Source organism: Dermochelys coriacea, chromosome 3 (assembly GCF_009764565.3).
Source record: "Dermochelys coriacea isolate rDerCor1 chromosome 3, rDerCor1.pri.v4, whole genome shotgun sequence".
In the NCBI taxonomy this organism is placed as follows: Eukaryota; Metazoa; Chordata; order Testudines; family Dermochelyidae; genus Dermochelys; species Dermochelys coriacea.
In genome coordinates, this window is record NC_050070.1 from 177,670,402 (window position 1) to 177,698,153 (window position 27,752).

The 27,752-nt window shown below is 42.3% G+C and overlaps 1 protein-coding gene across 1 annotated transcript in view; it reads left to right on the forward strand.

Annotated features, from left to right (window-relative positions):
- The window catches only part of EPAS1 (endothelial PAS domain protein 1), a 141,104-nt gene that overhangs the window by 81,324 nt on the left and 32,028 nt on the right, over nt 1-27,752 (forward strand). The window contains exons 3-6 of the mRNA XM_038396641.2: nt 18,422-18,573; nt 20,145-20,229; nt 20,966-21,084; nt 21,200-21,402. Of these exons, the coding sequence (XP_038252569.1) occupies nt 18,422-18,573; nt 20,145-20,229; nt 20,966-21,084; nt 21,200-21,402 (559 nt within the window). The remainder of the gene's footprint in view (nt 1-18,421; nt 18,574-20,144; nt 20,230-20,965; nt 21,085-21,199; nt 21,403-27,752) is intronic.

Genomic DNA, 27,752 nt, shown 5'->3' on the forward strand with positions numbered 1-27,752 from the left:
TAATAAAACATATCTTTTAGTGCCCTCATACATGTCTGGCTTAAATTTGTACTGTTTGACAGTTCCAAGATGTGATACTGGCATGATTTGTCTGTGATATTAAATCAGCTTTTAAAACAAGTTTGTGGTGAATTCAATGGAATCACTTTGCCTGCAATACCAAGTAGCTAAATGAACCTGAAATAAGTCATCAGTCACAATTGTGACAGCCTTTGTTTTAATAATTCAAATTTTTATCTTCCAACTCAGGTATACATTTAACTATAAAACCAGCGGCAAGTCAGATGTTGTTCTTCTGTTTGTACAGCAAATATAATTGCATCTTCTAACCAAAGTCTGAGTTGTTACTACACAGAATGCAGCTTTAGACATCCAAGACTTTCAGAAGTTATTTTGTGTGTCTGCACTTTTGAGGGCCCATCTTGAACGCCTTAAAGGGGCCTGATTTTTCAGAAAGTGCTTTACACCTGCTCTCCAAAAATCAGAACCCTCTAAGGTGTCCCAAACTGAGCATACAAAATCCTTAGTCACTTCTGAAAATCTTGGGCCATAGGCTTGTTCATCTCAGGTGCAAATCTGTTTAAGTTAACCAAGTGATCTACAAATGAATTTGGTCCTGAATATTTGAAATAAATAGTTTAAACATTTTATTGGTTTTAGAACACAGCAGTGTTAAATTACTGCAAAGTTTTTTGAAATCCTTTTTGACGAGACAAAACTTTACTTTCATCAGCCTGTTGCCTCCCTCAGTATTCACACATGATTACCATTAAGACTAGTGGGTAGAATGTATTGGTATCAAGGGAGAATAGAAACCTACCAATAAATTCCCAAAAAGGAAATGCAGATCAAGATATTTTAGGAATTATATATTTAAATAATTAGCCTAAAGTAAACCTATACCCATTAGGAAATTATTTCTTGCCCTGAATAAGCGTGATATTTGGAAATCAATTTTTTGGTAAATAAAAGTTGGCATTTCTGAGCAAACTATTAGCAGTCAAGGTTTAGTTGAAAAAATATTGTTTTTGTCCCTCAAGAGAGAATGGGGGCTGGCTAATAGTATGAAGAACTTGACTTTGCTGTATAATAGTTATGTACAATAGTTAAGGCTTAAGTAGCATAGTTTTTCTGATCAATTAATTTGAAAGCAGGATGAGAATTAGTTTACCACCTTTGATGTTGGGCTCTTTTGAATTAGATATATTTTAGCAGCATACTAGCTGTCATCAGATGATGTTGAAATGTCAAATTTAATGGAAACCTTTAGTTTCCAGTACAATTTGTTGCTCATGTATGACCAGGATTGCTGCTGCTCATGCAAACATTCTGAAAGTAGTGTGGAACAAAATGGAAAGTGGGTTATGAGATACTTGACCACATTCTGCTGTCAATCACACCAGTCTAAATCGAAACTGGCTGCAGTAGCTTGAATAAAGTTACCCTTGATTTATGTTGGTGTTCACAAGAGCAGTATTTGGCCCTTTTGTTACACACGAGGAGCCTAATTCCAGTAGGGTACATTGATAAAATGATTGATTAGAAGCACAGAAGTTAGTGTGACAGCTGGTCTCTGACTGCTGAGATTGGAAATGGGAATTTAAAGGACTGCACTCTCCATGAGAAGCAGCGGATCACCTCAACTCAGGCTACTCTTTTTGATTTTATCTTGTCTTTTTGGACGCAACTGTGATTAAGTCAGCTAGACATTTTATATAAACTGGACTTGAGTGTATTTATTTTGTAACTGATTGGAACTGTAAAAATAATATGTGCTGCATTTATGTACTCATGTTGTCAGTAAAACAAGCTGCCAATTCAACTTGAAAAAAATACTTTAAAGGGAATCCGTACACAATACTGCTTGCTTACTGTTTTCGTTATTATTCAAGCTTTGATTGTTTTTACCAAAAGCTACAGTCGTTTAAGAAAAAAAGCATTTTCATATCAAAGTATTTGCAACATGTTCTGATCCTGCCAGGGGTCTGATCCTGTTGGGGCTGACTTCTTTAATTCTCATTGATAGGGGTGAGAATTCAGAGTGCTGAGCACCTCAGAGGACTGGATCCTACATTCACACTGTAACAGAGATTTTCAAAGGGGCCTAAAGCAATTAGATAGCCAACTGCTCTTGAAAGTCAATGGGTGCCTGACTCCATCATTAACAATAATAATAAAAAATAACGTAATAAATGTTTAATAATAAACTCAAAGGGTTTTACATTGGAGGTCAGTGTCATTATCTCTGTTTTACAGAAGGGTAAAATGAGGCACAGAGAGGTTAGGTGACTTGGCCATTGTCACCCAGCAGGTGACTCGGAGAGCCAGGAATAGAATTTAGGTCTCCTGAGTCCCAGTCCAATGCTCTATCCACACTTCCTCCTCGATTAAGGCCCTCTGAAAATACCTGCCTCCATGTAAGATGTTGCAACTCCACTGAAGGGTCTGAATTTGGCCCTTTGTGTCCTATCATAATAGGAAATAGCTGGCTAAATATCTCAGAGTTCAAAAGGGTAAAAAATACCAGGTTTTGCTTTTATAAAAGTTGTTCTTTACTTAGTAACACATTTCCCTTTGATTTTCACAGTAGGCAATTCAGTGTGGGAACGTTGGAAAGGAAGTCTTTAACATTTAGAAATACAGGCTGTGGGTCTGACAGCCTGATTGAGATCAGTATCACAGGAAGCAAACTGAAACAATAGTTTTATAATTGTTTCCATGCTGTGCATAGATAGAACAGTACACAATATAACTGGAACTTAGTAAAGATATTGTTAAATATGATCACCTTAGAGATTTTTCAAGATGTCTTCTAATTATACTAACGTGATAGATTTTGTCATCTTTATATTACAAAATGAGTGTGATTATTTTAGACTATATCTTGTTTTTTCCAAATTAGGATCTTGAGCCTGCATTTTACTACTGTGAGTAGCTCAGCTGAAGTCCAAAGAGGTGTAAGAATTTGCAGAATCTGGTTCCTGGGAACTTTAGTACAAAGATAAAATTTGATGGATTGACACTTGCATATATATGCGTATGGCCGGGCTTACTCTCTGAAACAGGGTGAGGGGCTCGGCTATTTGGGAGAGACTTGGAGTAGAGCCGCTACGCCTCTGGATCGAGAGGAGCTATCTGGGGTGGTTAAGGCACCTGATAGGGATGCTCCCTGGGAGGCTTCCTTTGGAACACTACTGGGCATGCCCCACTGGGAGGAGGCCCTGAGACTGACCCAGGACATGCTGGAGGGATTATATCTCCCGGCTGGCCTGGGAATGCTGGGGTATAGCCAGGCTACTTAAATATCAGTTTTGTATATGAATATATGTTGCCAGCAATTAAACTGAGACTGTGACAACACTCATGAGAAAAGAAGCATCACTGGGACCAATGCCTTGCACATCCGAACTCTCATTGACGTTAGTGAGTTGTGTTTTTCAGGACCATGTAGTATGGTCCACATTATGCCAGATACTTTCATTGCGCTCATCAGGCGAAGATTGTTTTGTCAGCTTTCCCTCTCCTCATTCTAAACGTACAGACACCTGGGACACTTTTCTATGTAGAAATCCAGCAGAGGAAGTTGGGTGTTGGGAGTTGTTTCTGTGGAGAGAGACAGCAGAAGGAATGGAGAGGGATCTGGGAAGCAGACGGGAAGTTGTTTCAGAGAAGGGAGGTTGCAAGGAAGTCAGTGTGAAGTTGTTTCAAGGGAGGGAGACAACAGAGCCGGAAAACCAGCAGGGAGCAGAAGGGAAAAAATAGCTGTTCTGTATGATTTTAAGGGATAGCATAAACTCTACAGAGCACTGGTCTGGCTATTGTTTAGCATGTCTGGACAAGCTGAGACCATTGTGACATAAAACATTACTTAAAAATAGTTTGTTTGCTTTGCTTTGCTTAATTGGAAAAATAATTCCCTGTGTCGACCCCTGTCCCATCAGTGAGAGTGGGAGAGTATGTTAAATGTTACATTCCTGCAATGGCATCTCTCTTGAGAAAAGTCATATCTGACTTACTCCAGCTAAGGGCCTGATCCTACATGGTGCTGAGTGCCTCCTGAACCTCCTCACAGGTCTGGGTGGCCCTGACTGGATATGAACGCTTTGTAATAATGTTACTAAATAGCAAGAAAGCAAGTATTTTCTAGAAGTTGTTGATGTGCTTGTCTCTAAGTGAGCCCTTCAGGAAGCTGGGAGCTTTCCTAATGGCTTTTTGCTGATGCATCTAAATTGCAGTTTTTATTGAACAAATTGAGAATATCTTCTCAGACATGAGGATTGTTATATCAGGACAGAGAATCACAGAAAAAGTCAATTTCCTCTGATACTGAACAAGAGAAACTTTACTAGAATAAGACAAATAATACTATTTGTAAAGCTATTCTGTTTCTCTGTGGTTCACTATAGAGCAGTGGTTCTCAACCTTTCCAGAGTACTGTATCCCTTTCAGAAGAGTGATTTGTCTTGTGTACCTTCAAGTTTCTCCTCACTTAAAAACGACTTGCTTACAAAATCAAACAAAAGTACAGAAGTGTCACTGCATTCTATTACTGAAAAAGTGTTTCCTTTCTCATTTTTACTATATAATTATAAAATAAATCAACTGGAAGATAAATATTGTACTTACATTTTAGTGTATAGTATATAGAACAGTATAAACAAGGCAATGTCTATATGAAATTTTAGTTTGTACTGACTTCACTAGTACTTTTTATGTAGCCTGTTGTAAAACTAGATAAATATCTAGATGAGTTGATGTACCCCCTGGAAGACCTCTGCATACCCCCAGGGGTACATGTACCCCTGGTTGAGAACCACTGCTGTAGAACTTCTTCTTAGAACCTTCCCTAACCCTTCTCCTGTCATAGTTTTACAGAAACAGTACATGTATCCTAACAAAGAATCCTCACTCTTTCCACCACACACGCCAGATAAAACCCTGTCACCCTTTTTGGGGGAGTAGGGAGCAGTAATTGTTGTTATTAGGCAGCATGTGATTTCATCTGCTGAACATGACATCCAGAGAACTTTCCAAGTCTTTGCCTAGTCCAGGGGAGGAGTCAAGCATTGAAGATTGACTCCTATGTCATGCCAGTGCAGACGATTTCCAATAGACCACATATGCATTTGATACATCTTTAACTTTTAAAAAGTCACATCTGAGCAAGACAATAGGTATCTGAAAGAATACAGACTCTTCTTTCAGATGGCATATGACACTTATTTACACCTGAGCTGTTATATCTTTCAAGGGAAATCTGACTTTTAGCATTTAAATTTGTTCCAAGAGGTTGGACTAAAGGAAATGAGCAAGCATCTATGGAAAAAGTGTTCTAAAACTTGGGAACAGCGCACATCCTGACAGTGAAAATTAATCAAAGCTTGTTTACGAGAGCTATTTTTAGCATAAAAGAAGGTTACTGTAAACATTACAACAAGAACTTGCCACTTGTTCAAAGTTACGGGGTGATCGATTGTACTTTTCTGTGTGCAGTGGAGAATTGATTAAAAAGCTGTAAAAGATTTAGGAAATCTAAAACTAGGAAATACTTTATCAGGAGGCAGCATGATCCAATAGCTAAGGTATTGGATTGGGACTCTGGGCACCTGGGTTCTATTCCTAGCTCTATCACAGATGTGGGATGTATAACTTTGGGCAGGTCAGTTCACTTCTCTGTGCTTCTGTACCCCTTTCCACCCTTTGCCTTGTCTATTTTAGACTCTAACCTCTGTGGAGCAGGAATTCTCTCATCATGGGTTTGTACTATGTCTACACAACGCAGCTCCAATGTTGGTTGGGGTCCCTAAGTACAGTACAACCATAATACAAATAATAAGTTGTAATGTGGTATGAATTAATATAAATTTAAGGAGACCAATGAGTAAAATGGAATTTTGCACTCCAGTCTCAAACTTGTATTATCAAGGCACTGTAACTATGCCACAATCATTATTAAAGGAGAAATGAAAAGGCTCCATTAAAATGAAGCATTTGTTTGTAAGATTGCGTAAAGGGGAAAATACACATCATGCTTGTTTCAAAATGTAATTAGCAATTTTTTGAACATAATTTGAGTCAGTAATTACCTTCCTAAACCCCTGAAAAAGCTGGAGAGGAGATGCCAGGTTACCTCTGCCAAAGTAAGTGACATCACAGCTACTGTAAACATATGTTGAAAAAGTCATTCTGTTCTAACCCCCTATTTTCATTCCCTCCCAACTTGCTCAAACATTTTCCTCTTGGGCTAAAATAGCTCATGCTAATGGTCTAGTATAGTCCACTGGTAAATTGCCTAAGAAAATTTAAAACAAAATAAAAGAATGGAGTCATTTCTGGGATATGTACGAACTACAAAGTTTCTCTGTTTACCTTCCTATCAGTCTGCAAAATTGTACTTCTATTGAAGTGAATCAGATTTTTGCCATTGATTTAGGACTTGTCTGTACACAAAAGTTGTACCGCTTTAACTATACCAGTGTAGTTAAAATGGTGCAACTCCCCTAGTCTGGCGAGGTCACACTGGTATAAAGATGCTTTATAATGGGATAGTTATTCCCCACACAGGAAGGGGAATGACTACACCTGTATAAGGCATCTTTTATACTGGTATAGATACATCCACACTAGAAGTTTACTGGTAAACCTGTATGGGTAAGAAATCACACACCTAATCAACATAGTTATATCAGTGCAAAATATATGTGTAGACCAAGACTTGGATGTGAGCAGCAGCAGGACCTACAAAGCACTAATTGACTACAACTGAGGATTCCCATTAACTACTGACGTTGAGGCTGCCAGTGTTATACAGCATTGGGTCATTTTTTCTGTACTAATATAATGTTTAAAAAATGGACAGGGTCCAATGCAATAAAGAGCTTAAGTGTGTGCTTAAATTTAAACATGTGCTTAAGTGATCTGCTGAATTGAGGCCCCCTAGGGCTTGATCATGCACCTCTTCATGAGTGCTGCAAGGAAGTCATTCTGTGCATGTGTACGTGACATAATACATATGGAAAAGTAACACAATCATCTGATACTACAAGTAAAGCATTTGCCTTTTACCATTGGTGGTATTGAATATTTTGGAATACAAAATAGTCTTCCTGCTTTTGAATGGTGAAGTTTTGCTAATGCAAATTTAATGAGCTGAGAAAAAAATAGAAAAGAGAGGCTTCAGTTGGGGCTGGAGAATCAAGAAGATTAGGTTTGCTGTGAACCCACATGGTGCAGTTTGTTTTGGGTTATTGCCAGGGCCCCTGCTGGCTAAACTATTTGCTTCGGGAAGAGTAGTATTGACATTCTGTACACAGCATAATTGCACTTAGAAGGCAGATGGCCGCTTACATTAATTGTTTTAACTGGGCATTATGGCCAAAGTGAATATTATTCAGATCTATTGTTATGTTTTCTATCTGCCAGTTACAGTGGAGTTGCATAAGAGAGGAATTAGGCCCTACATGTTTGTATTATCTAAATTGTTATGCACAAATGAAATGACATTCACTCATTAGAGCTCAATCTTGTCCTGTGCTGGGAGTGGTGGAAAGTGGATGAATGATGACTCCACTTCCTCGCTTCCCAACACACCCACACAACATCAGGGCATGATGCCTAAATAAGCTCTCCAGGGAGCTCTAGAATTCAGCCTTAATATGTTCCTACTGGGCACTTCAGGTATGTGGTCTGCTGGCTATGGGGTATGGTCAGTTCCAATGTGTAGGGGCTGCAGTGTATGATCCACTGAAATTCCCCTATCCACATCTCTCAGTACATTCCCATTCCTCACCCAGTGAAGTTGCAGAAAGCCTTATGTAGACTTGTCTGATCAATTGATTCATCAAATAATGTCAATTGGCCTGTCCGCTGACCGCCTATTATTTGACCACAGTCAAGTATTCCAGGAAGAATGTTCTGATGTAGGCAACGGACTACCTTTCTGAATGTATCATAGTGCCATCTGTTAGCAAGCCAGCTAATTATCTTGGTCACTTACATTACTACATGCAAATGCCACCTATTGGGGGAAAAGGTGAACTAATTCAAAGTTGAGCATTTTGATTGGCTGCAATCTTTTAGAACAAACATTGTATGCATGTATATTTTTGTTTGTGTACCAGGCCATTGATGTTCTTGGTGAATTACAAAGCACATTAAACAAGTTAAAAGAGACATTTCCTGCCCCCAAAGCACTTTCAGTCTAAACTAACTAGACAAACATACAAAATTAACTCAGAAGGGAGTGGGGGAGGGAGAGGAGGGTTCAAAGTCATTAAACCTCCTTCCCCAACACAAAAAGAAAAGAGGCATAGTCATTAAGCTGCTCACCGAGTTGGCCTGCTGTCTACCTAGCATAAGAGCATTTTAAAATGACTTTTTCTCTTATAGTTGCTTTGTGTTTTGTTTTATTTCAGTTTTAATTTCATTTTTCTTTTCTTTTGTAATTGTTCTGTCTTGAATAATGTTCACATTTAAATGCTAACCTGACATTGCTAGAAAAGATAATTATTCTTTCATTTTTTAGAACTTCATTTCATTGTTTCACATTTTTCTGAGTTAAAATATCTCAGTTAAGTACATTTGTTTTCTATAATTAGGAATATGTTTCTATCTAAGGCTAAGTCTATTGGAGACCATAAAGTCTTTCTTGTTTGCTTTTACTGTAGTTACTGTTCTAATAAAGTAATGCTTTAAAATATTTGACCATTTTTGACCATATCTGACAATATTTTACTGGTCAAAGTGCTCTATCGCAGGTATAAGTAGGATTTACCCTTTAATCTTAAATCATTAATTCTTTAGATAGGTTAAAGTAAGAACAATCGATCTCTGTTTCTTTCCTGCTAAAATATATGAAATAGATAAATATGATATGTATTTATAAAGTAATAAGAAAAGGAGTACTTGTGGCACCTTAGAGACTAACAAATTTATTAGAGCATAAGCTTTCGTGAGCTACAGCTCACTTCATCGCATAAATGCATCCGATGAAGTGAGCTGTAGCTCACGAAAGCTTATGCTCTAATAAATTTGTTAGTCTCTAAGGTGCCACAAGTACTCCTTTTCTTTTTGCGAATACAGACTAACACGGCTGCTACTCTGAAACCTATAAAGTAATAGCGGCTTCAGTATTCTACACACACAAAAAAGGAGGACTTGTGGCACCTTAGAGACTAACAAATTTATTTTAGCATAAGCTTTCGTGAGCTACAGCTCACTTCAGCTGTAGCTCACGAAAGCTTATGCTCAAATAAATTTGTTAGTCTCTAAGGTGCCACAAGTCCTCCTTTTCTTTTTGCGGATACAGACTAACATGGCTGCTATTCTGAAACCTTTCAGTATTCTAGCAGACTTCCAAAATCAGTGTTTTCAGTAGAAATGGGAAAAATCCCTGAGGATGAATCTGTCAGTATAGGGGTAGGGGAAAAAAGATAATTTTCATTTCCATTAATACATGTTTCTTCTGTACTAGAATAAACAAAGCATAAGAGTTAATGCTTTCTTGATATACTGTAAAACCTGTACAGGAAGCTTCTGCTAGCCAGCCACCTTTTGTCTTAAGAGACTGACATAAACTAGCCACAAACATATTGAGGGTGATTTTGTTTTAGACGAACATCTTCTTTAAACAAATGATTGTTATCTGTCTCTTGACTAGTACACATTTGCTTCTGCCATTACATGGAGGTTCAGTAATTGCAGGTGAAAATCAGGTATCTGAAAATCAAGACCTAAATGTCCTTGGTATTAACAGGCATTACATACACTCATTGACTGGAGAATAGGCCCTGGGTGTTGAAGTAGTAATATTAAACAGCAATAAAGAAACAATGTATTCTTCTTTGAGTGCTTGTCCATGTATATTTTGCTGTTGCGGGGCATGCACCCAGAGCACTTGAGTTCAGATTCTTTTGGTCAGCTGTGTCCATTGGGAGCTGTGCCCATGCTCTGAGGGTATCTCCCAGCCAGGTAGACAGATGGCCAAACCAGTGCACTAGTGTGGCTGTTTCAGCATGGGCAGCAATATTGGTTGAGTGCGTACAAGCCCGCCTAACAACCTGTGTCTGTAGTTGGGTGGCTAGCCCATGCTGCCACTCATGCCACAGCATCCACACTGCTATGGTTAGCATGCTCGCTCAAGCAGAACTAACGTGTTGGTCTGCCCAGGCTGGGAGACACCTTCCCAGCTGCAATGTAGATACCCCCTGTGTATCCTCATATCTCCAACTGAGGGTGTAAAGGGCAGGGTGACCCCAACTGCCCCTCAGTTCTGTCTCACCATGGCAGTACCCTCTTTGCTCACTATGCAGCTTACCCATTGTTTTGTAAATAGATAGCTGTTCGTTAGTGATTATTGTTAGTTTAGCCTCTCCTTTTTTCTTCAGTAATAAGGAATTTTGGTTTTGCCTCAGTGTTTGCCCCAGTACAGGGAATCCGGGATCAATCATAATGATTGAAGACAAGTTTCCAGGCTTTAACGGTTGCCCTTCATTTCTGGCAGTAATGTGTCTCAGTAATGGGCATGCCAGATGCTTGTTGTATCTGGGTGCGCAGCACATTACATGTGCCATCTGTAAATCAGTTTCTAAGTGCATCGAAGGAGCTATGGCATCTCATCTGAAAAAGTTCCTTCTACAGAGGTCAGTGAATCTCCCCTTCAGGCCCTCGGGTACTTTGGGCAAAAACCTTCGAGTGCTCATTCTCTAAAAGGGCTCCTGCTGGCTCCTCTACTTTCTGAGTTGAAACAGTGTTCCTAAATATCCTCCTTGCCTGGTTAAATCTCAGGGGACAAGGGGGAGGAAAAAGCAGAGTCCACAGAGGGACGAGACCTAGGTCTCCGTCATCAGGTCCTTTCTTGGAAACCACAAATCCTCTCAGGGTTCAGCTGAAAGGGGAGCACAAGGCACAAAAATGTACTTCAGGCACCCATGATAATAAAATACAGGTAGGATCTGATGAAAAACAGTCAAATGAAAAAAGTCCCATTCAATTACATCATGTAATGTCAGACAGCTAAAAAGTGGCAAGTTTTTGAAACGCTTATATACCAATGATAGAAGTCTAAATAATAAGATGGATGAACTAGAGTGCCTTATATTAAATGAGGATATTGATATAATAGGTATCACAGAAACCTGGTGGAATGAGGATAATGAATGGGACACAGTAATACCAGGATACAAAATATGGGACACAGTAATACCAAGATACAAAATATATCGGAAGGACAGAACAGATTGTGCTGGTGGGGGAGTGGCACTCCATGTGAAAGAAAGTATAAAATGAAATGAAGTAAAAATCTTAAATGAACCAAACTTTACCATAAAATCTCTAGAGATAGTAATTCCATGCTCTAATAATAAGAATATAGTAGTAAGGATATATTACCAACCACCTGACCAGGCAGGTGATAATGACTGTGAAATGCTCTGGGAGATTAGAGAGGCTATTAAAATTAAAAAAATCAATAATAATGGAGGATTTAAACTATCCCCATATTGACTGGGTACATGTCATCACAGGCCGGGATGCATATAGTTTTTTGACACCTTAAATGACAGCTTCTTGGAGCAGCTAGTCCTGGAACCCACAAGAGGAGAGGCAATTCTTGATTTAGTCCTAAGCGGAACACAGGATCTGGTTCAAGAGGTGAATATAGCTGGGCCGCTTGGTAATATGACCATAATATAATTAAATGTAAACACCCCAACACTATAGCATTGAATTTCAGAAAACGGAACTACACAAAAATGAGGAGGCTAGTTAAACAGAAATTAAAAGGCACAGCGCCAAAAGTGTAATCCCTGAAAGCTTCATGGAAACTTTTTAGACACCATAATAGAGGCTAAACTTAAATGTATACCCCAAATTAAAAAAACATAGTAAGAGAAACAAAAAAGTGCCACCGTGGCTAAACAACAAAGTAAAAGAAGCAGTGAGAGGCAAAAAGGCATCCTTTAAAAAGTGGAAGTTAATTCCTAGTGAGGAAAATAGAAAGGAGCATAAACTCTGGCAAATGAAGTGTAAAAATATAATTAGACCAAAAAAGAATTTAAAGAACAGCTAGACAAAGATTCAAAAAGTAAAAGGATTTTTTTTTAAGTACATCAGAAGCAGGAAACCTGCTGAACAACCAGTGGAGCCACTGGACAATCGATATGCTAAAGGAGCACTTAAAGACGATAAGGTCATTGCAGAGAAACTAAATGAATTCTTTGCATTGGTCTTCATGGCTGAGGATGTGAGGGAGATTCCCAAATCTGAGGAACTATTCCAGATTGAGGTGTCATTAGAGGAGGTTTGATAAACTAAACTGTAATAAGTCATCAGGACCAGATGGCATTCACCCAAGAGTTCTGAAGGAACTCAAGTGTGAAATTGCAAAACTATTATCTGTAGTCCGTAACCTATCATTTAAATCATAGATTCATAGATACTAAGGTCAGAAGGGACCATTCTGATCATCTAGTCCGACCTCCTGCACAGCGCAGGCCACAGAATCTCACCCACCCACTCCTATGAAAAACCTCACCCATGTCTGAGCTATTGAAGTCCTTAAATCATGGTTCAAAGACTTCAAGGAGCAGAGAAGCCTCCCTCAAGTCAACCATGCCCCATGCTACAGAGGAAGGCGAAAAACCTCCAGGGCCTCTCCAATCTGCCCTGGAGGAAAATTCCTTCCCAACCCCAAATATTGGCAATCAGCTAAACCCTGAGCATATGGGCAAGATTCACCAGCCAGATACCCAGGAAAGAATTTTCTATAGTAAACAGTATAGTATACAGCTTCTGTACCAAATGACTGGAGGATAGCTAATGTGTTGCCAATTTTTTAAAAGGGCTCCAGAGGTGATCCTGGCAATTGCATGCTGGTAAGTCTGACTTCAGTACTGGGCAAACTAATTGAAACTATAGTAAAGAACAAAATTGTCAGACATGTAGATGAACATAATTTGTTGGGGAAGAGTCAACATGTTTTTTGTAAAGGGAAATCATGCCTCACCAATCTACTAGAATCTTTGAGGGGGTCAACAAGCATGTGGACAAGGGGAGTCCAGTGGATATAGTGTACTTAGATTTTCAGAAAGCCTTTGACAAAGTCCCTCACCAAAGGCTCTTACGCAAAGTAAGCTGTCATGGGATAAGAGGGAAGAGTCTCTCATGGATTGGTAACCCTTTAAAAGATAGAAAACAGAGGGTAGGGGTAAATGGTCATTTTTTAGAATAGAGAGAGGTAAATAGTGGTGTCCCCCAGGGGTCTGTTCTGGGACCAGTCCTATTCAACGTATTCATAAATGATCTGTAAAAGGGGGTAAACAGTGAGGTGACAAAATTTGCAGATGATACAAAACTACCATACCCAAGATAGATAAGTCCCATGCAGACTGTGAAGAGCTACAAAAGGATCTCTCAAAACTGGGTGATTGGCAACAAAATGGCAAATGAAATTCAATGTTGATAAATGCAGAGAAATGTACATTGGAAAACATAATCCCAACTATACATATAAAGTGATGGGGTCTAAATTAGCTGTTACCTCTCATGAAAGAGATCTTGGAGTTATTGTGGATTGTTCTCTGAAAACATCCACTCAGTGTGCAGCGGCATTCAAAAAGCAAACAAAACATTGGCAATCATTAAGAAAGGGATAGATAATAAGACAGAAAATATTATATTGCTTCTATATAAATCCATGGTATGCTCACATCTTGAATACTGCGTGCTGATGTGGTCACCCCATGTCAAAAAATATATTTTGGAATTGGAAAATGGTTCAGAAAAGGGCAACAAAAATTATTAGGGGTATAGAACGGCTTCTGTATGAGGGGAGATTAATAAAACTGGGATTTTTCAGCTTGAAAAAGAGATGACTAAGGGGGGATATGATAGAGGTCTATAAAATCATAACTTTGGAGAAAGTAAATAAGGAAGTGTTATTTACTCCTTTTCATAGCACAAGAACAAGGAGTCACCAAATTAAGTTAATAGGCAACAGGTTTAAAACGAACAAAAGGAGTATTTCTTCACACAACGCACAGTCAACCTGTGGAACTCTTTGCCAGAGGATATTGTGAAGGCCAAGACTATAAAAGGGTTAAAAAAAAAGAACTAGATAAATTCATGGAGGATAGGTCTATCAATGGCTATTAGCCGGGTTGGACAGGGATGGTGTCCTTAGCTTCTGTTTGCAAGAAGCTGGGAATGAGCAACAGGGAATGGATCACTTGATGATTACCGGTTCTGTTCGTTCCCTCTGGGGCAACTGGCAATTGGCCACTGTCGGAAGAAAGGATACTGGGCTAGATGGATCTTTGGTCTGACCCAGTACGGCCGTTCTTATGTCACTGAGTCCCCCAGTACTACCCACCCCAATACTGATGTCATCCTCTCAGCTGTCTGTGGAACCAACATATTCAGTACTGAAGAATTGTAAAGAACACCTACTCGTCTCTTCAGTACCAGATTCTCTGCTATTAGCAGTAGTGAAGGTGCCTCGCCTAGTACCAACCATTGCTCCTACACTGGTACTGAGCATAGGCACCGACTCTGTGGGTGTTCCAGTGCTCCCACCGATCAACTCCTCCCCATCCTGCCCCATGCCTCCTGCCCACTGCAATCAGCTGTTCCGCAGTGTGCAGGAGGCGCTGGGGGTAGGAGCAGGGATGGAGCATGCTTGGGGGAGGGGCGGAACTGGGGCAGGAAGAAGTGGGACAGGGGCAGAAAGAGGTGGGGTAGAGGTGGGCTCTGGAGCTGAGTGGGGGTTGAGACTCCCTGGGGAAGGAGGAAGCCAGCTCCAGTGGTACTGAGTACTTAAGCAGTATTGATCAGAGTTCAGTCTGAGGCGTCTCCCAGCACATCAGCTGGTACAGTTTCTCCTCTCCAGGATGACTGTTCATTCTCCTCCTCAGGCTCTGAGGGCAGTAAAAAGGTTTCATTCACTTGTTCTCTGAGGTCTGGGCATTAAGGCAAGTATACACCTGAGAGGGAGTCAAAGACTTAGTTTAATTATTTTAGCCTATAGAATCTCAAAGAGTTATAGTATTCCCTGGTGTGTTATAGTATTCCCCTTGCCCACCTGCCTCTTATGCTTCCCAACACCCTTGGCCTTAGTAGGTTCTAAGGGGAATGAGTCATGCTAGAAAGACAGAGTCTACATCTCAGTCCAGAGCTAGGTCACCTTATCCATCTCACAAGGGGACTCTACAACCAGCATAGTCTGATCCACGGTCTGCTGAATAGAATGGTCATGGCTCTGGTGAGAGTCTCAGACAGAAAACCATCCCATCCTAGCATTCATCTCATCCACATCCCCTGAGGAGACTGTGGTACCTATGTCATCTGCCTTGACTTAGATGACTATAAGACATTCAACAAAAAGCAATATCCAAAGATAGAAAAATTATACATCACAGCTCCAAATGAGAATCGCCAATTACCAGGCCCTGTTGGTAAAGCACAATTATATGAATTGAGATTTCATATCGAAATTTGCAGACAAGCTTCTGTCACATTGTCTGGAATGGCTCATGGTTGTGAGTGCCTAGCTCAGGGCAGACTGTCAGAAAACAGGGCAGACACCCGAAACTAATGGTGTGTTCTATAATTAGATTTCACCAAGCCAGTGACAAATAGGAACTCCTGGATCACTATACCAGTCTTATCATGGAGTCACAGACAGTTCCCATAGACTCGCCAATCTATCTTGCCACCCAGACAAAGTGAATTTTGTGATAAAATGATTACTTACACCAAAAATCACATCACATTTAGGTTGCTTCCAGTCCCAAGAGACCAGTCACTTACCTCGGATCAGTTGGTACTCTAGATCTTATACCAAAGATAACACTAGTAGCCAATTCTATAGTAAACTAACTAAAAGTTTATTAGCTAAGAAAAGGAAATGAAAGTTATTGAGAGGTTAAAGCAGGGAAAATATTTGCACAGGTGAGTCAGAGTTTGTAATTTCAAATGGTGGCAGTGATGTAATAAACTGTCAGTTTCCCAAAAGTCTTTTCAGGAAGCCCATATTGTCTCTGGGGTTCTCTGCTTTGCATCTGGTACCCTTCCCTGTAAGAGTCCAAATTGTCCATAGATGCAGGATCCTTCCTTGAATCCATACTTATAGCTGCTTCTCGCAGAAATCAAACGGATAGTGTCACTTTACATGTGAACTTTTCCTTTGATTACGGAGAGTAAGGAATGCATTTTGAGTCTTTGAGCTCCAAACATCACATACAATGACCACTTGGCTTTGAAATTAGCACTTTTCTGTTAAAGTTCTTCATTTGCATTCCACAAGGCTTCTTTCTTCTTTGGTGGCTTATATGATAGGTTATTTAGTTACGGGGTATACACAATGTAAATGTTTGCTACTATATTATAACAGGATACAAATAAGTGAAAAAAATGCAAGTAACATCCCACTAGTTTTCATGAGGTTTAAACACCAAGTACATTCTTATACATTTAACCATCACTTATCTCAGGATAAGTATAAGTTTATCTTGTACAGAAAATCTGCTAGTCTCTTTAACCTCTTTAGCCAAAAAAAGTTGCATCAACAGCTAGCTGACCCATTCAATGGTCTCTGTTCTCTCTTAGACCTGGAGAGGTGAAAAGTCAATACTAATTTCCATTCAAGGGATAATCATGGTGTACCTCCAGCATGGCTGAGGCAGTTTTGGTTCTTGAACCTAAAAAAATCTCTCCATCCAATGTACCGTACAGTTGCCTCTCCAGCTAGAGGTAATATCTCAAATGGCTTATCTTCCACAAGAGAGATTGCAAGACCTGTCCCATTTACCTACAAATTCATCCCAAGATATTGGTGAGGCCTTGTCTCAGACTTTTAGGACACAATAGACTCCTCCACCTACATAATGCAGCATGACAGACTTCATCTTCAGTGCATGCAAGGGTGGTTGAAGTCTCTGTATCAGCCAAGTAGTTATCACCTGGATATGTCAGTGCATGTTCCCCCAGGACAATATAGAGGTATTTCACATTTTCATGCCCTCTGGTGCCTTGGTTCCTAAAAGACCTTATGAGGGTTTATCTCCCAGTCAGGGAATGTCCCACTCCTTGGGATCTAAATATTGTACTGACAGAGTTAATGGGCCCACCTTTTGCACCATTAGCTATATGATCACTTTTTCATCAAAATAGCCTGCCTGGGAGCAATAATATCCTCCATAAGGCTAGGAGAGATGCAAGCACTAGTGCAAGGGCCCCTATGTGTAAAAACCAGATGTCCTTGAGACCTCACCCAAAGTTTTTTGCCAGGGTAGTCTCTGATTTCTATCTAAACAAAGTTTTATACTCCCATCTATGTTTTTCCCCAAGCCACATTCCAACAAAGGTAAGGCTAAGCCTCATGCCCTAGAAGTTCTTAGGTACTCTCTTTCTACAAAGCCAGAACTAAGCCATTTAGGGTATCCTGAGTTTGTTGATACCTTATGGGGACAGAGTGAAAGGTCAGGCCATTTCAACAAAGAGACTTTCTAACTGGATTTCTATTCATATCAGACTGTGCTATGAGTTAGGAAATATAGACCCACCAGTGAGAGTGACAGCTCGCTCTACAAGAGTGCAAGCAGCTTCTGTTGCTGCTTTGAGAAATATTCCAGTACCAGAGAGCTGAACTTAGGGTCTAGTGCACATAGTTGCCCAGTTTTACTACATAGTGGAAGTGTCAAAATCTGATGTTAATTTTGATAGGGCCATGCTTTGTTCATTATTTAGGTAGGCTCCTAGTGCCCATTTCTTATGAGATAGGTTATTGCTTGTGAGTCCCAAGAGTGGAATATATATAGGCAAGGACTCTGAGGAGGAGAAGAAGAAGAAGAAGAAATAGTTACTTACCTTACAGTAACTGTGGTTCTTCAAGATATGTTGCCCATATCTATTCCGTGAGCCGTCCTCTTTCCCCACTACCACAGAGAGTCTGACAACACCTGGTTTCTATATTGGTGAAGGAACTGAGGCGCAGCTGGGATTGCCCCTCCCTTTATGTCATCAATTAGAGGCACAAGGACATTCACGTTACAGCTGTGGCCCCCAAAGGACACTGCTAGCCAAAAGAATCTGAATGTAAATGCACTGGGTGCATGTGCACCAACAGTGATATATATGGACAACACTTTCTGAAGAACTACAGTTACTATAAGGTAAGTGTTTCTTCACCTTTACAAAAGATGTCTTCTCTCTTCCTAATGATGGACATGTCCCCTTCAGACCCAATGCAGATGGCCCACCCAGTTGTTCTCCTCCCCAAGAGAATGTACACAGAGGGTTTTTCAATAACCAGCATACGGCATCAGAAAAGCATGTGGCTATTTGGTGTGATTAGAAAGTAAGTAGAAAAATGATGGCTCTGAAAACTGATCTTTTTGTTTGTTTGGCCGTTTTCTTTTTATTTCAGTATGTGCTGACAATGAGAGTGATCTAGAGACAGACCAGCCGATAGACAACTTGTACCTGAAAGCTTTGGAGGGATTTATTGCTGTGGTGACGCAGGATGGAGATATGATCTTTTTGTCAGAGAACATCAACAAATACATGGGCCTTACACAGGTAGCCTGTTCCTTACTGCTTTCAAAGAGCTGCCCTTGTAACATAATTCCTAGAAACCTTGACATAGTTTCTCTGTCTCCACCGTGCCTCTGACTAACTCAAATTCTGCTTAATAAAGCTCGATCTCATTCCGTGAAAGACATAGTGAGCAAATGTAGCCCCTGTGTGACACTGCAGCACTCTGAATCAGCACTTTGAGCTGTCAGCCTGTCAGTTTAAAACTGAGGTGCGTGGGTGCAGCATATCCTCAGGCAAGGGTTCTCCTCTCTGGAACACCATTTTCCATTTGGCCTGCTAGGCCCTGGATTTGGAGACTACAAGACTGGCCTCTGTTCACAAATTTTGTTGATGGGGGGGGGGAGTGGTTTGTTTGGGGTTTGGAGGTGGTTTTTTTTTTAATGTCATAGAGTTATAGAGTTTAAGGCCAGAAGGGACCACCAGATCTTCTAGTCTGACCTCCTGTGTGTTACAGGCCACCAACAGCACCCAGCACCCATGCACAAAACCCAACCGCTGAAATTACACCAAAATATTGTAGCAGGAACTAAACTGTTATGTGCACAGGGGAAGAAGAGGCGGGACCAAAGGGCCCCAGTGTCTGAGGCACTGCCTATGCTAAGATTCACCTGTGGCGTGGGAGGCCATTGACTGCCATAAGTGCAGGGGGAGGAGTGGCTGTGCAGGGGTTGCTCAGCACCACTTGTACCCCAAGATAGGCAAGTGGCCCTACAAAGACTGTGAGAAGATGGGCCAGTGACAAACAAAGCTAAGGGCCACAGGATCTATCTTGCTCTAATCCAGTGGTCCTTACATACCTTGCACATGGCATTCAGGAGCTGTAGCTGCCATTCCAGTCCAGAGACTGGAGCAGTGACTGCAGCATGTGTGGGAGAGCTGTGGTGCCATGTTCCCCGTGTCCCCTTGCCCTTCTCTCACATAAAGTCTGATTACTTGGATGTTATCAGTTGGATCCAAAGGCTATTGAAGTCAATGAAGTCTTGTCATTGACTTCAGATCAGGCCCTTCACATTGGTGAAGTGAGTTACCAGTCAGTTTAAGGGTTAAATCAAAATGCACAACTGAATCTACAGGGTATAGAATCTAAATAATAGCTGATAAATAAGAGTGGTCTAAAATTATTGCTTATATGCACACTATGACAGTTGCACACACCGGGCCTGAATTTGGCAATTTGTGTCTCCAATAGACTGCCTATCATATCTGTTTTTAATATTTTAGGGCCAGATCTTCAGTTGGTGTAAATAGACTTAGTTTCACTGACTGATTAGTTTGTTGAGGCTATCTAGCTTATAGTTCTAAGCTTTAGAATTATTTTGTTGTTACCCAAAATATCCTCAAAAATGCCGCAGAGAAATCATACCTTGAGGAAACAGGTAAAAGAATGTGAAGAACTGAAATTATCATCAAGAAAAGATGAATCATGTTGTATTGCTTTTGCCTTTTCTTTGATTGCATTGAATGAATCAGTATTCCAAAATAGTCTTCTGTATTATTAAATTTTATTTATTCTCCTCACTTTTGGCTAAATATATGTATTGTTTTCTGAACAGGTGGAATTAACTGGACATAGCATATATGACTTTACTCACCCATGTGACCATGAGGAAATTCGAGAGAATCTGAGTTTGAAAACTGGTAAGAAAAAAGTTAAAATCTTTGATGTATTTTTCTTCTTTGCCTTTTAAACACCCCAATAAAGCAACTAACAGATAACAGAAGTTAGATAGTGGCTACGGTCAAATGGGAATGTTAACACCTGGAGTAGTATTTGGCATTCCACTGTTTTTAAAACTTTGTGATTAAATATAACAGCACTAAGAATGGTGTGTTCTGGTGCTTTCTTGTTTCCAACCTAAAACAGACGTAACATCTTCACTTGCAATAGTTCACAAAGATTATGTACCACAAGCTGAAATACGGGTTAAAAATGAACAGGGCTCCTGTGCCATTTAAATCTTTACCCCCCAAACCTGTGCAAAGTACTCTGCATGGGTGGATCATTGCACTTGTACAGAGTCCTGCTTGATTCTGTGAGGCTGCGCATGGGCACAGGAGTCTTCCCACATGAAGTAGTTTGCATGATTGGGGACTTAGCATGGGATTCAATGGGACTAAAGTGCCAGAAAGGTCTAATACTTTACCCTAGGAGTGGATTTATTTTTCACGCTAGTGCTAAATATTACTTAAACCAAGAGTATGCAGGGCACAGGTCTTGATGTGGAAGGTGGTAATTTGAGAACCAAAGAATCTGTTATCTACAAATCCTTTATGCATAAAAACAAAAGAGAGAATTTTAAAAAGCAACGCAAACATCCCCTAACCCCCGCAAAAAATATAATGGTCAAGAATTTGCCTTTTTCCCTCACCTTAGGTCCAGGCTTTGGAAAGAAAAGCAAAGAGATATCCACAGAGCGTGACTTCTTCATGAGAATGAAATGCACTGTTACCAACAGAGGTAGAACTGTAAACCTCAAATCTGCCACATGGAAGGTATCACATTTTAGCCATAACAAGTTTTATTGATGAAAGTCAGACTGTCTTTTCAGAGTCTTTTAAACTAGTCTTTTAAACTAATGTCCTGTTATAAAATCATTATTTGTTTCAGGTCTTGCACTGCACTGGACAAGTTAAGGTGTATAACACTTGCCCTCCTCGCACCCTGTGTGGGTATAAGGAGCCTCTCCTCACCTGCCTTATAATAATGTGTGAACCCATTCAGCACCCGTCAAACATGGATATCCCACTGGATAGCAAGACTTTCTTGAGTCGCCATAGCATGGACATGAAATTTACCTACTGTGATGACAGGTAAAGAGTCTACTGACTGTTCCTTCCGTAGGAGGTTTCTGATTTATCTTTATTAACAAAACAACCAATTAATAGGAAACAACAGTCTTCCTTCGCAGCGTTCTTTGTATTTGAACAGGTTAAATTATTTCACACTAACAAGAGTGAAATTCTTCCATTGGCTGTTCCTGCAGACCTGGAGAGGAACAGTTTTGAGCAATGTCAGTATCCATTTGGATTTCTAATTTGGAATCAACAGGTTAAACAGGGATGATTCCTTCAGTGGGTGGCTAGTTTCCTGTACCATAGTTCTCCAACCCGCACTGAACACTAGGAGAGGAGTTTCCATATGGTCTCATACAGTGGGGAGACAATCCCTTTCTTTCCTACCCATGGCAACTGTAATCTCCACACAGCCTTGGAAAACTGTAATTAAAATTTACCAATTTAGACACAGAGGGTCAAATTAAAATGTGATGCACAAGGGGGAGATTGTAAAATCCATGTTGGTAAATGCATGTGAGATTATGGAGGTGAGTCTAGAGCAGTGGTCTCCGACCTTTTTATATCCAAGATCGCTTTTTGAATTTAAGGGCCACCCAGGATCTACCCCACCCCTTCCCCAAAGCCCTGCCCCACTCACTCCATCCCCCCTCTCTCCGTCACTCCATCCCCCACCCTCACTCACTTCTACTGGGCTGGGGTAGGGGGTTGGGATTTGGGAGGGGGTGCGGCTTCTGGGCTGGGGCCAAGGGGTTCGCAGTGTGGAAGCGGGCTCTGGGCTGAGCCTGGGGCAGGGGGTTGGGGTGCAGGAGAGGATGAGGGGTGCAAGTTCTGGTAGGGAGTTTGGGTGCAGGATGGGGCTCTGGACTGGGGAAGAGTGTTGGGGTGAAGGAGGGGGTATGGGGTGCTGGCTCTGTGAGGGGGGTCAGGGCTGGTGGTTGAGATGCAGGAGGGAGTATGGGGGTGCTGGCTCTGGGAGGGGGCTCTGAGCTGGAGGTTGGGGTGCAGGAAAGGGTATGGGGGTGCTAGCTCTGGGAGGGGGCTCGGTTGGAGGTTAGGGTCCAGGAGGGGGTTCGGGGCGCAGGAGGGGGTATGAGGGGCGGCCTCCCGTCGGGCAGCACTTACCTCCGGCAGTTCCCAGTTGGTGGCGCAGTGTGGCTGTCATTAAGGCAGGCTACTTACCTATCCTGGCCCCATGCCACTCCTGGAAGGGGTCAGCACGCCCCTGAGACCCCAGAGAGAGGGCGGGGGGTACGTGGCTCTGCACACTGCCCCTCTCTGCAAGCACTGCCTCCACAGCTCCCATTGCCACAGTTCCCCATTCCTGGCCAATGGGAGCTGTGGGGGGGCGGTGCTTGCAGGCAGGAGCTGCACACGGAGGGAGAACCCCCTGCCCCGTGGGGCTGTGCTGGCTGCTTCCAGGAGCAGCGTGAGGCTGGAACAGGCAGGGAGCCTGTCTTAGCGGCAGCACATTGCACCACCAGAGATCACGATTGACTGGAAGAGCCTCTAGGATCGACCAGTCGATCACGATCAACTGGTTAGTGACCACTAGTCTAGATTGAATCTAAATTGGTGTAACATGCGTGACCAGGAAGGACTGGAAGGAGGTGTAATGTACACCAACATAAGTGTCCTCTTGGCTCTAGGGTGGCACAAAACTGAACACCCTGCCCTCTGCCCTACCCCACCACTTCTCTGAGGGCCCCGTCCCTGCTCACTCCATCCTCTTGTCACTCGCTTCCCCCACCCTCACTCATTCATTCATTTTCACTTGGCTGAGGCAGGGGGTTGGAGTGTGGGAGGGGGTGAGGGCTCAGGCTGGGGATGTGGGCTCTGGGGTGGGGGTGGGGTTGGCGATGAGGGGTTTGGAGTGTGGGAGGGGGCTCTGGGCTGGGGCCGGGGGTTGTGGTGTGAGAGGAGGTGATACCTCCAGCTGGGGGTGCGGGCTCCAGGGTGGGGCCAGAAATGAGGGGTTCAGGGTGCAGGAGGGGGGTCCAGGCTGGGGCATGGGAGGCTCAAGGTGCAGGCTCCGAGTTGTGCGTACCTCAGATGACTCCCGGAAGCAGCAGGTATGTCTCTGCAGCCCCTAGGTAGAGGCATGGCCAGGCGGCTCTGTGCACTCCCTCTGTCTGCAGGCGCCACCTCCACAGCTCCCATTGGCCATGGTTCCTGGCCAGTGGGAGCTGCAGAGCTGGCGCTCAGTCCTCCCCTGTGCCTAGGGGCCATAAGGCTATGCCGGCTGCTTCTTTAGCCCCTACTGTGCCGCCAACCGGACTTTTAACCCGATACCTGGCAACCCTACTTGGCTCACTTATGCTTACCTCTGAATTGGACCAAAATCTGCTCCCTGGCCCTTTACCATGATGATTGATAAGGGGGGAAAATGAGATTTTCTGTCACATTAAAAATAAATAAATATACTCTCTTGGCAAGTAGAATATTGCAAGCTCACTGGTAGCAGATGAGACAATTCAGAGCAGTATCATTAGCCCTTTAGTTCTTAAGAGCTTTACTGGTAACATAAATCCATTTTTGTTGTTTTTTAAAAGTGAGTTAATATATGGGCTTATTCCTACAGCCCTTACTCTTGTGCTTTCCATATTTTGTGGATACAAATTAGGTGCTGGGTCACTTGGGTCAGTATTTTACCAGCTGGCTAATCCCATAGGTATAGTATTTTCCAATGGAGAATTTGTAAGAGTTCTGTAAGAGGTTTGGTACAGCTATAAAGCAGAGATGCATTTCTTTTGCCAAGTGAAAGGGCAATTAATCTTCGATGTTTATTCCTCCCCTTTTAATTTTGCAAGAGCATATACTTTTCTGGTGATTCTGACTTAATGACCCAGGACCAAAAGTCTTGTCTCAAACTTTTAACTTTTGGGTTAATATTTCTGCCCTCTACTGACTCTGACTCCAGGTTATACTTGTTGACTGTGTTGGTCCCAATCTTGCAAACACTTAGGGCTTGGCTACACTTGCAAGTTAGAGCGCATTAAAGCAGCCCCGGGCGCCTTAACTCCCGATGTGTCCACACTGGCAAGGCACATAGAGCACCTGGACTCTGCAGCTGGAGCACTCCTGGTAATCCACCTCCACGAGAAGCATAGAGCTTGCTGCACCCCAGCTGAAACACCCTGGCATCAGTGTGGACAAGGTGTTGCATTACTGTGCTGTGATTGGCCTCTGGAAACGTCCCATAATCCCCCTGAAGTCAAGTGGCCACTTTTCTCATTGTTTTGAAATTGGCTGCAGGAATGTGGATATCCCCTTTCAAAGCTCTGTTTCCTTATCTGCTACGGGACAAAGCAAACCATTACTGTGGAATGCTGCTGTTGTGAGTGTGTGTGAGAGAGACGGTGGGGGAGGGGGCTCTGCTGCTGTCTGAACTTACAAGACAGCATGCTGACACTCTCACAGCCCCCCCAAAAACCCCCTCTCTCTCCCTTCCACATATGCACAACACACTCCCTGTCACACTTCACATTTGAAAAGCACATTGCAGCCACTTGCACAGTGGAATAGCTACCACAGTGGAATAGTGGAATAGCTCTCTGTGGCGTTGCAAGAGCTGCTAATGTAGGGTGACCAGACAGCAAGTGTGAAAAACCAGGACAGGGGATGGGGGATAATAAGCGCCTATGTAAGACAAAGCCCCAGATATCGGGACTGTCCTTATAAAATCAGGACATCTGGTCACCCTATGTTAATGTGGCCATGCCAGTGCTCTTGCAACTGACTGTGTAAACACTCAGCAGCATTTTCCCTGCTGTGGTTTCCGAAGGCTGGTTTAACTCCCAGCGCTCGACATCTGCAAGTGTAGCCATATGCAAGCAACACAGGAGCAGTGTCATTGAAGTCAGCATGGTTGTCATTGGGACTTGACACATGCTTAATGTTAAGCACATGCATAAGTGTGTGCAGGATTGGGTTAGTTAATTTCTTTGGTGCTTTGAAGACTCTTAAATGGTTGCAAGTAACAGTTTTAGTACTTTCCATAATGTTGTGAAGCAGCCACAGAAGTGAGTAATTTTGGCAGCTACGAAATGTAAGAAAGATTAGAAATTTACCATATGATTGGATAAAGGCAACTTGTGACTGAGGTCATTGCCTCCTTCAGACTTAGTAGCAAACATATCATTATTAGAAATATACTCTGAACATTGCAACATCAGTCTACTCTGCTTGGACAGGGAGAAAGCAGTAGTGTAATAGGAGGTAGCTGCCTTACTTTTGCTTTTTAAAAAGATGTTGGAATTCTCAGAGAATGAATGCAAGGGCTAGGGCTAGTGATATCCTGCCTCTCAGCAGTGAAGAGCAGACTGAATGTGAAGCACACAGGTAGATGAGCACCATGTGCTTGAAAGTATCCAGGGGTGGATGTGTGGGGAGCTCTTAGAATTAACAGAAATTACCTGATTGTCAAAAGAGAGTTCTAAATTGTCTTCAAAGTTTCTATATGACCTTGATTGTGTGCAACATCCCGACACTCATACACATTCAAAAGCTAAGTTCCCACAGGGAAATTCCTTGAGTACAACTTATGTAGCACCTTTGAAAATTTGGCTCATGAAATGTTGTGGTGAGATCATTTAAAAAAATTATTTGAAAAACTGAAGTTGTTGCAGTATCATTTAAAAACAAGATGTTGCTATTGAAAAAATGTATAGCACTGACTTATAGCGAACAGAGGACCGCAAACAGGGCAGTTTGGAAAAAGGAAATCCCCCTGCTGAACGAACAAGGTGTGAGTATTATTCTTGGGGTGAGTGAGTTTGTTTGGCTGTTTGTGTTTTTCCTTCTCTTTCAAGTTATTTCAGTTAAAAGGTCAGCTGGGATTGTGTTTGAGCCTTTGTTTCCTGGATCATAGAATCACAGAAGTTTAGGGTTGGAAGAAACCTCAGGAGGTCATCTAGTCCAACCCCCTGCTCAAAGCAGGACCAACACCAACTATCATCCCAGCCAAGGCTTTGTCAAGTCAGGCCTTAAAAATCTCTAAGGATGAAGATTCCACCACCTCCCTAGGTTACCCATTCCAGTGCTTCACCACCCTCCTAATGAAATAGTGTTTCCTAATATCCAACCTAGACCTCCCCCACTGCAATTTGAGACCATTACTCCTTGTTCTGTCATCCTCCACCACTGAGAATAGTCAAGTTCTATCCTGTTTGGAACCCCCATTAAGGTAGTTGAAGGCTGCTATCAGATTTCCCCCCTCACTCTTCTCTTCTGCAGACTAAACAAGCCCAGTTCCCTCAGCCTCGCCTCATAAGTCTTGTGCCCCAGCCCCCTGATCATTTTCATTGCCCTCTGCTGGACTCTCTCCATTTGTCCACATCCTTTCTGTAGTGGGGGGCCCAAAGCTGGACCTAATACTCCAGATGTGGCCTCACCAGTACCAAATAAAGGGGAATAATCAGTTCCCTTGATCTGCAGGCAGTGGTCCTACTAATGCAGCCCAATATACTCTTAGACTTCTTGGCAACAAGGGCATACTGCTGACTCATATCCAGCTTCTCATCCACTGTAATCCCCAGGTCCTTTTCTGCAGATCTGCTGCTTGGCTAGTTGGTCCCCAGCCTGTAGCGATGCATAGGATTCTTCTGTCCTAAGTACAGGACTCTGCACTTGTCCTTGTTGAACCTCATCAGATTTCTTTTGGCCCAATCCTCCAATTTGTCTAGGTCACTCTGGACCCTCTCTCTACCCTCCAGCATATCTACCTCTGCCCCCAGCTTAATGTCAGCTGAGAACTTGCTGAGGGTGCAATCCATCCCATCATCCAGATCGTTAATGAAGATGTTGAACAAAACCGGCCCCAGACTGACCCCTGGGACGCTCTGTTTGATACCAACTGCCAACTAGACATGGAGCCATTGATCACTACCAGCTGAGACCGACGATCTAGCTAGCTTTCTATCCACCTTATAGTCCATTCATCCAATCAATACTTTTTTAACTTGCTGGCAAGAATACTGTGGGAGACCATATCAAAAGCTTGGCTGAAGTCAAGATATATCACATCCACTGCTTTTCCCATATCCGCAGAGCCAGTTATCTCACCATATATCAGGTTGGTCAGGAATGACTTGCCCTTGGTGAATCCATGTTGACTGTTCCTGATCACTTTTCTCTCCTCCAAGTGGTTCAAAATGGTTTCTTTGAGGCCCTGCTCCATGATTTTTGCAGGGACTGAGGTGAGGAGATCATCCTTGATCAGCCTTGTGATCACCCTCCCCCTGTGTGATTAACGAGGGGGTAGGGCTGGCCTAATAGAGAAGGCCTTAAAAACCAGAGGCTGAGCAACCAAGGGGAGCTAGTGAACAGGGGACTGTGAACAAGGGACCGCAAACGGGAGTTTGGGACGG